Here is a 10377-nt window from a genome sequence, read left to right as displayed (position 1 = left end):
GATTTTTAATAGATTTACTACGCAGACATGTTCTATGAAGTAAGAAAATCACAAACTGAAAAAACAAAACAAATAAATTTGTACTCTATTTAAAAAAAAGGCAAATATTGATGCTGCTAATGAACAACCTAGCAGCTATCCAGGATAAGTTGAACTCGCAAAACGCGTTTGAGACAAGTTGGAGGTGCACAGAATTTGGCCAAACATTTGGTTTGTTGCAGGTAGAGAGGGTGTTCGCATGTTGTGCACGTTTCAATGACGATGAAATTGGTTGGTTGGTTGGTTTGTTGTTTCACGCCGCACTCAGCAATATTCCAGCTATATGACGGCGGTCTGTAAATAATCGAGTCTGGACCAGACAATCCAGGGATTAATATCATTTGCATCGATCCACGCAATTGGGATTGATGACATGCATCAACCAAGTCAGCGAGCCTGACCACCCGATCCCGTTAATCGCTTTTTACGACAAGCATAGTCACCCTTTACGGCAAGCATGGGTTGCTGAAGACCTATTCTACCCCGGAATCTTCACGTGTCACGTTCCCTTGGACACACAAGACTATTAAGAGGTCGGTGTGACAAGTCGATACCAGAATTCTCTTAGAGTCGTTTGCTAGCATTTACAGAATGCTGAAACCCCTTAAACAATCACAAGGGATTAATTAAGGAGTATGTCATTGAGTCAACTATCTCTGCGTTAAGGTCCGAAACTTTACAACTATTTGATGAATGACCTGACACTATCCATTGCTCTCTGGGTTAAAAAAATATTCCATTTTTATCGCAAATGAATTCTCTTCATTGTCACCATACTTCTCAATTGTTGTTATCTATGCAATTTTGCTGCCACTGTTTTCACGAGCATCGGGTACCTCACATCAGCACGTATTATTATGTGATAGTGAACTCGCCTCTAGAACTCGTTATCAGTCGAGACAGGACGCACACATGTCCATCTTACCACTTGGCGCGGACCACCCGCTAACCCTTTTTTCACAATGGTACGCGCCAGTTGGCGGACCTCGTACATAGTCATACAGGGTTAATTGTTAGGTCACAACTCAACTTAACCTGGCTTACCAGTAGATGGTTTGTCGAGGAATGTTCAGTGCAAACCGAATTAGATATCAACGTAACATATTCTTCGCAAATCAAAGAACAAAGCAAACTAAGAAATGTACTCAGCGGATAGAGAATAGAACTGGTACTATGCTAAATATAGCTAAGAATCACATTATTTTTTTATTTAAAGAAAAATGTTATGACGTCTTGAATTTAATTTATATTGCAACAACGCAATTTTTCTACTAAAAAATGCTCAAATCCTCTCCCTAATATTACCGAACTAAAACAAATCTTTTAAGCTGATATGATACGCAAAAAATATGTCTCATATACGAAATGTGAAAACGATAAATTTATGGCCTTCTGGTCTACATGTCACAACCTTTTCACATAATCATACCGTATTGACAAATTTGCCTGTCCTACATGTATTTAATAGGTATCATAATAGATTCACTTCATAAAGTCATACTGACCAACATAATGTAATACAGTATTGAAATAAGATACCCTATCTGAACGCAAGAAAAAAGTGATGAAAGAAAATGTACTCATTCTAGTTCAAGAGGGATTTGTGAAAGACGTGCGAGGAAAAGCAGCTTACTTTCACTGCTAGTGATTCTGGCGTATTTTGGCGCACCGTAAAATCACTGACGGGGAAAGTTTGTACCCACTAACATGGTTCTACATATTTTAAAGATATCTTTAATCAATCCAAAAACTCGGTGCAAACTGATTCTGACAGCGTGGTATGGGAGTTTGTTAAAGAACATGTTTGTTTGAATTGTGAAGATTAAATAATGCGGATATGCTGTTGGATTTTATATGTGAAGATGAAGTGAGACGCCATAAAATCACCAACACCGTGGGAAAGGACCAGGATGGTTTGCCATCAGTTTTAAACACAATGCTTTGCACTTTGTTCCATATATACGTCTTTAGTTTAATTCTATTTTTGGATACTGGTATTTTACCCCAATTGATGAAATGTAGGAATAATATTGACGCATTTTAAGAAGGGGGACAAGTCTGATCCTATTACCTACAGGGGATGTTTACATCCATTATTGAAAGTAGACTACGTCAGTTGTTAGAAGTAAAGGAACTTATATCAGAAACCCAAGCGGGTCTCAATCACGATCATTCGAATACTAATAATATCTTTGATTTACAGTGTTTACCGCAAAAATGTCTTCCAAAATCAAAGCATCGTATTTATGGCACATGTACTGATTTCCCGAAATGATTCTATTGATAGGACTACATTATTGCACATATCTTTACAGAATGGCATGCCTGGCAAATTTTTTAAAGTGTTAAAATGTTAAAGTGTTTAAAATTATGTGTGCAAATGTTTGTGCTTGTGTTCGCATTGGAAGTTTCAGAACTGACGCATTTCAGAACTGCAGCGGAGTCCGACAGGGCTGTATATTAAGTCCACTGTTGTTCATATTCCTTATAGACCAGCATGCCAAAGATATAGATAACAATGCAACAAAAGGTATTTGTGTTTATGAGTTTATTGGTGAAATCAAATGGTTGTTTTTGGCCGATTAAATTATATCGGACTCTGTTATTGAGTTGCAGAGAAAATTAGATACACAGGAATCAGTTCGTGATACTTGGTGTCTGGGGGTCAATATGGATATGTCAATTATTTTGGTATTCAGAAATGGTGTTTTATATTGAAAAATGGTATTATGATAATACACAAATGAAAACATATCATATATACTTGGCCATTGTCTTTCATCTTTGCTTCTATGATCTAAAACCTTATCTTAAACCTGTGAAACCCGAGCGACACAGGCCATGTTAGCATGTTAGAGTTAATTAGAGTTGAGTTAAGCTTTATCATTACATATCATTTAGGTAATTGTTTCTATTGTTTGATTGTAAAATAGCTACAATTGCAAAAATTTAGGGTTTTTTGTCATTTAGAGAAAGTATAGAAGATGTCGACAGTATTATGTTCAAGGTGTATTTGTTAATCAGTGATAAAGAATCGTCTAATGCTGTTCTTGGAGGGGCTGGTCGTTATCATCTACTGTAAGTGTAACCTATTTCAGCCGATGTATAAGACGCACGTTATAAAATGCTTAAAGGACAAGACGATAATGGTACAGTTAAGTGGGCATCTTGTGTGAGACTGCTTTTCTTTGAATCGGGTCTTGGTTATGCCTGGATATAGTAGGATTGCGAAGATATACATTAAGTTATAGAAATATTCCAGAGAAGATCTATTGACATCGATGGACCAATCTTGAGTCAAAAGATTAGTAATTCTGCATTCATAAATCATTTTGCGTCTTATAAATCTCTGTTAGAAACTGAACGCTATATAAACCCATGATTTGATAAGGATTTTGAAGAGGTTCGCTAAATTTTGTTCTTCCTCACATGGTTCAAAAGAACAAAAACAGCGTTTTAGCGAAACCAAAGTTAATGCTTTGTGATTTGTAAGAATTAAAAGATGAATATCTTTTGCTCTAGTTCCATCAGTATCCATCAAGACAGATATTTGTCTTCCTGATGTCCCAAAAGAATGTGGATGTATAAGACGTTTTGCTCTTTGCCAGTTTCTCGTAAGGCAGAAATATTGAATCTGGATTAAAGATATAGATGTGTTTATAGATATAATTTTTGCATTAAAAAATATTTTTTATCCGAGTGACGGGTGTTACCGGTAGAGCAGAATATGCTTAGTATTACCCTTTTCGCGAACACCCGGGCCCACTTGCCCAAACCGATCTTAGCGCTAAGATGATCGTAACTCCCATACTTTAATATAGGCTTACGATAGTCCTAGCGCTAAGATCGCTTTGTGCAAGTGGGCCCTGGTGTCATCACTGATTTTAAGTGATCCATCCTTACAATGTTCGTCACCTTCTACACCTTCTAGCCTTATGAGCCCAGTTTCTGAAAAATCATTGTGTCCTCGCTTTCGTTATGACGACACATGTATATACCACGGCGACCTGTGAACAATGCTTTGTCAGAATAAGAAATTAGTGAACTTTGATTGTAGTGGATCATTTGCTTATATGTGGAAATAAAGACTTGTATCAGTGAATTGCTTCTGTCTGCATCCCGTGAAGATCCGGGGTAGAGTTGGTCTTCCGCAACCCATGTTGTAAAAGGTGACTATGCTCGTCGTAAGAGGCGATTAAAAGGACCGAGTGATTGGTTGATGCATGTCATAGTATCCCTATTGCGTGGAGCGATGCTCATGATGTCAATCACTGGATTGTCTTGTCCAGACTCGAATTTTGCAGGACTTCATCATATAGCTGTAATATTGCTGGGTGCGACGTTAAACAACAAACAAATAAGCTTGTGTGTGTGTGTGTGTGTGTGTGTGTGTGTGTGTGTGTGCGCCAGGCAGGATAACAACAAGTACCTGGTCTATATTTTAATGCCTTTTGGTATGAAGTGTCCGGGGATCGAACCACCGACCTTCCGCTCTTGGGTTTGCGTGATGGGACTGCCACCTAGCCCATGCGACCCGTGAAGATTCGGGTTAGAATAGGCCTTCAGCAACCCTTGCTTGCCGTAAAAGGCGACTATGCTTGTCGTAAGAGGCGACTAAGGGGATCGGGTGGTCAGGCTCGCTGACTTGGTTGATGTATGTCATTGTATCCCAATTGCGTCGATCGATGCTCACGATGTCAATCACTGGATTGTCTGGTCCAGACTCGATTATTTACAGACCGTCGTCATATAGCTGGAATATTGCTGAGTGCGGCGTTAAACAACAAACAAACAAACCTCGCCCATGCAGACTCCCCCTTTATTGGTTTGCATCGATCCCTTCAGGTAGGTCATGTTCATTGGTTTAGTTTGTTGTTTAACGCCACACAATATTCCAACTATATGACGGCGGTCTGTAAATAATCGAGTAGATCTGGGCGAAACGACGTTATGGAAGGTCGTGTCCTACGTGTAAATAATATATATCAATTCGTCTTATCCTGTACTATTAGCATAACGCTCCTTTCGCTCCGGGGCGGTCGGGTAGCCTAGTGGTTAAAGCGTTCGCTCGTCACGCCGAAGACCCGGGTTCGATTCCCGACATGGGTACAACGTGTGAAGCCCATTGCTGGTGTCCCCCGCCGTGACATTGCTGGAAAATTGCTAAAAGCGGCGTAAAACCATACTCACTCATTCCTTCCGTTCCATGGTACTGACAGAGCGGGATGAAGTAAACCCATAATGGCAATCGTTAAGACAATTTAAGATCTACGAATGCTGGATAGCAAAAATGAAATGACAATATAAAACTGAGTCTGTTCTAAACATAATTCTTTATATCACGTAGAGACATAAACGTGCTTCTTGTCCTCCACCGTAGTTTATTTCTCTTCATCTGAAATCATAAGATTATACAAATCAAAACTGGTGAATCGATATATATTACTGTTCAGAGACACTATTGGTTTAAGATCAAATACCACCTCATGAAAGATGGTTGCGGCCACCATCTTGGGTGTCCGCAGACTAAGTCGACGAGGAGGACCGTCGCCGCGGTCTAGTCCAGCGTATGGTTTGGGTGAGGAGTTGGCTTCTGCGACACCTTGCTGCAGGAGCCGATGTGTGGGTGTGGGTGTGGGTGTGGGTGATTTCTCCAAACTGGGTCTCAGGGGTGGGGTCTGGTCCTGGCTATGTGTGGTTGTCGGTGATCTCTCCAAACTGGGTCTGAGGGGTGGGGTCTGGTCCTGGCTATGTGTGGGTTTGGTTGTCGGTGATCTCTCCAAATTGGGTCTGAGGGCTGGGGTCTTGTCCTGGCTATGTGTGGGTGTGGTTGTGGGTGATCTCTCCACACTGGGGCTGAGGGGTGGGGTCTGGTCCTGGCTATGTGTGGGTGTGGTTGTGGGTGATCTCTCCACACTGGGGCTGAGGGGTGGGGTCTGGTCCTGGCTATGTGTGGGTGTGGGTGTGGGTGTGGGTGTGGGTGATTTCTCCAAATTGGGTCTGAGGGCTGGGGTCTGGTCCTGGCTATGTGTGGGTGTGGTTGTGGGTGATCTCTCCACACTGGGGCTGAGGGGTGGGGTCTGGTCCTGGCTATGTGTGAGTGTGGGTGTGGGTGATTTCTCCAAATTGGGTCTGAGGGCTGGGGTCTGGTCCTGGCTATGTGTGGGTGTGGTTGTGGGTGATCTCTCCACACTGGGGCTGAGGGGTGGGGTCTGGTCCTGGCTATGTGTGGGTGTGGGTGTGGGTGTGGGTGTGGGTGATTTCTCCAAATTGGGTCTGAGGGCTGGGGTCTGGTCCTGGCTATGTGTGGGTGTGGTTGTGGGTGATCTCTCCACACTGGGGCTGAGGGGTGGGGTCTGGTCCTGGCTATGTGTGAGTGTGGGTGTGGGTGATTTCTCCAAATTGGGTCTGAGGGCTGGGGTCTGGTCCTGGCTATGTGTGGGTGTGGTTGTGGGTGATCTCTCCACACTGGGTCTCAGGGGTGGGGTCTGGTCCTGGCTATGTGTGGGTGTGGTTGTGGGTGATCTCTCCACACTGGGGCTGAGGGGTGGGGTCTGGTCCTGGCTATGTGTGGGTGTGGGTGTGGGTGTGGGTGTGGGTGATTTCTCCAAATTGGGTCTGAGGGCTGGGGTCTGGTCCTGGCTATGTGTGGGTGTGGTTGTGGGTGATCTCTCCACACTGGGGCTGAGGGGTGGGGTCTGGTCCTGGCTATGTGTGGGTGTGGTTGTGGGTGATCTCTCCACACTGGGGCTGAGGGGTGGGGTCTGGTCCTGGCTATGTGTGGGTGTGGGTGTGGGTGTGGGTGTGGGTGTGGGTGTGGGTGTGGGTGATTTCTCCAAATTGGGTCTGAGGGCTGGGGTCTGGTCCTGGCTATGTGTGGGTGTGGTTGTGGGTGATCTCTCCACACTGGGACTGAGGGGTGGGGTCTGGTCCTGGCTATGTGTGAGTGTGGGTGTGGGTGATTTCTCCAAATTGGGTCTGAGGGCTGGGGTCTGGTCCTGGCTATGTGTGGGTGTTGGTGTGGGTGATCTCTCCACACTGGGTCTCAGGGGTGGGGTCTGGTCCTGGCTATGTGTGGTTGTCGGTGATCTCTCCAAATTGGGTCTGAGAGCTGGGATCTGGTCCTGGCTATGTGTGGGTGTGGTTGTCAGTGATCACTCCACACTGGGGCTGAGGGGTGGGGGCTGGTCCTTTGTTATGTGTGGGTGTGGTAGTCAATATCCAATCGCATAGTCCAATCAAATCGCGTAACGAAATCGACAAGCTGCCGTGCAGATTTCGGTTGATTGCAGGATTTACAAAGCATGTGTACCGACAATATAGCGTCAACAGATATTTTCCTACTCTTTTCATGTTTTTAATCAAGGTTCCCAAATGATATGGTGCACTTCTCTGGGTAAGACCCATTTTATTACTGTATAGATCTTGATAATCGATCAGATCCTCTTGACTGGACGCCGCCATTTTGTTTGAAGCAAATGCATGTGACATGAGAGGTGAAAGGATTGTCAATAGGAGGGACATATAAGGGACATAACTCGTGATAGCCACTGGTGGCGCTACGATCGAGCCAAGAATATTTTTAGCATAGTTCGGCAAGGGTGGAAACTATGCTTTTTCTCTGGATTAATCCGAAACGTGACAGTTAACACAAAATTACTTTCTCGACAAAGGGGTACTCCATGAGTCGAAAACTTTAACTAAGAGCACCCACCATATTCGTAGTACGGGGCAATTGGGAGACCGTCGCCGAAGGTGAGGTGAGCGCCGTGCAGGTAGCAGTACCACTTGAGCCAAACAGACAGCTCGCGGTAGAAGACGCGGAGGTAGAAGTTCTGTCGTTCCTCCTCTGGATTGGCCTCAGTCAGTAGCGGGCAGCTGCAGTCTTCGTACGTCTTGATGGCGATCAGAAGTTCCTCGCAACAGTCCGTCAAACACTCTGAAATCAAACACAGACAACCCTACAGTAACACTTATACATTGCAGCCGTTGTAATTAATCCTGTGGGGGAAAAGAGCCTCTGCCCTCAGCGTAACCATCGAAAGTGAGGTGAGGTGAAATGGGGTTTAACGTCGCGTGTAACGTGTGTGTGTGTGTGTGTGTGTGTGTGTGTGTGTGTGTGTCTGCTTGTACTAATCCGGACTGATGCCAATTTATAGTGCAAGCACACTGAGATACCATGCCGCAGTTTAACATGAATACCTCACTCAAAGTATACTGACTCCTGGCAGACCAGTCCTTGTTTTAGCTCCTAAATGCCGAGCGCCAGACAGGTTAACAACAAGTACCATCTTTTAACGTTATTTGGTATGACGTGGCCGGGGATCGAACCGGACCTTTCGCTCTCCGGGCGGACGCTCTACCATTAGACCACGGAGGCGGCCACTTCCTATAAGTTGAGTTAGTAGTAGTAGTAGTAGTAGTAGTAGTAGTAGTAGTAGTAGTAGTAGTAGTGGAAGAAGGAGCTGTGTGAATGATAACAAATTTACTAAATTGCCGGGAAAGAAAGTTTACACTTGAAAATTGGATTTGACCAAAAATTACAAACATCTAAACGATACGAGGCTGAAAACAGTCGCCGAAACACTGCAAACTTGAGATGCAAAACATAACTGTTACCCGTATCAAATACATTACCATCAAATAATCATTTCTTGTTTCATTTTTAGCCACCATCAAGCATGGGTGAATACTTTCTTTCGCCCGAGCACCTCCTCTTTAAGTCCACAATCATCTACAGTAAAACCTTCATCGCGACACATCGTTTAGAACGATGAAACTGTGTGGTTCAAGCAGAGATATCATGATCGAAAGCAACCATGATCTCATATCGACGCTCCGCTTATCTCGAACATTGGATAACTCGAGTTAACGAGGTCTGACGGTACGGAACAGTATCTCGCCTACACAGAATCTGCGATGATGCATATGTGAGTGAGTGAGTTGGGTTTAACACCGCTTTGAACAGTATTCCAGTTATATCACGGCGTTTTAGCTAAATGTCTGAGGAAAGCCAGAAGTGATGCAGGTCTCAGACGTTTACCGCTTTGGTAAAACGCTTGAGGACGGGAATGATGCTGACAAACCTATATCATAGTAAGCATTCGAACTCATATTTTTCAGGCGAGCCCAAGGGACGCAACTCAGCACAGCGAAATGGCGGCACCTTAGGCGACTGGGCCATCCGTGTCCCCTGATTCGAGCAAGAAAACCAAGTGTATATCATAATCCATATGGCCCACGGTTAAAGTGGATATATATATTGTGTAGAGAGGTTGTTACTCAATGAACTATCTATGTCATCTGCTCATCTTGTATTTTAATAGCAAAATAATTTAAAATATATTTTAAAAAAAACATTTCCAAATCATATCCTTTGAACTACAGGTCAATGAATTTAACCAAAACGGAATCCCCTGTGCCCGCCATACATGATTCACCATTCCAGATTATTATTATGCTCTTTCGATTACAAATCATGTACATGTACCTCATTTGGGAGCTAATTTTGAAGTTGAAGTTATCGCTATACGTCCGTGGCCTCTCTTTTTTAAAATAGCATTTAGGTACAAGACAGATATATACTACATGGAAATAATAGCTACAAAATCATTTCCATATTCATAAGAAAGCTCTGCCTAAAGGGGGCGGTCGGGTAACCTAGTGGTTAAAGCATTCGCTCGTCACGCAGAAGAGCCGGGTTTGATTTCCGACATGGGTACAATGTGTGAAGCCCATTTCTGGTGTCCCCCGCCGTGATATTGCTGGAATATTGCTAAAGGCGGCGTAAAACCATACTCGCTCACTCACTCACTCACTCACTCTACCTGAAGCAAATTCGATTGTACGATTCCGACTATAGAATGACCATTGTGTTTACGAATCACTATCAAATAGTGATAACACCAGGTGTTCCCGAAAAGGTTGCATCCGTCACAATTACATGCAGTAATAATCACAACAATACCTTAAGTGTGTAATGATCTTCAGCTTACCTTCGCATTCTACTACAGGGTCAGTTAGACATTCGTTCGTGGCAGCGTTGACCATGTAAACGTTGATGGAGATGAAGACGACGAGGAAAGCGAGTGTAACTTTCATGACTGTAGCGTGTATAGGACCTCACCCGATCAACACAATGGTGATACTAGCTAGGATACCTCCGTACTTATAGCATGCAATATCGACGCAGTTGTCGTTGTTGTTGGGAGCTACACGTCAAGGCCACTTAAACAGCTGTCAAGTGTATCACGTACCGACTATGTATACATATTAAGTCGGGAATTAGTTAATTACAGTCCAAATTGAAATATGATAAGATTAAGCCATGTGTTCGAA

At 43.6% G+C, this 10377-nt stretch overlaps 1 protein-coding gene across 1 annotated transcript; it reads right to left on the bottom strand.

The window, feature by feature from the left end:
• Window positions 1-5420: 5420 nt before the first annotated feature.
• LOC139453887 (cell surface glycoprotein 1-like) lies at window positions 5421-10140 on the bottom strand. The gene is made up of 3 exons (XM_071235335.1): window positions 10035-10140; window positions 7750-7978; window positions 5421-7167 (listed from the first exon to the last, which is right to left on the bottom strand). Exons 1-3 carry the CDS (start codon window positions 10138-10140, stop codon window positions 5421-5423), a joined length of 2082 nt encoding a protein of 693 aa, XP_071091436.1.
• Window positions 10141-10377: the final 237 nt, after the last annotated feature.

Source organism: Haliotis cracherodii, unplaced genomic scaffold (genome assembly GCF_022045235.1).
Source record: "Haliotis cracherodii isolate W230 unplaced genomic scaffold, xgHalCrac1.p SCAF_10, whole genome shotgun sequence".
NCBI classification, from domain to species: Eukaryota; Metazoa; Mollusca; class Gastropoda; order Lepetellida; family Haliotidae; genus Haliotis; species Haliotis cracherodii.
Note: the sequence above shows the minus strand (reverse complement) of the source record. Positions and strands in the feature narration are given on the sequence as shown.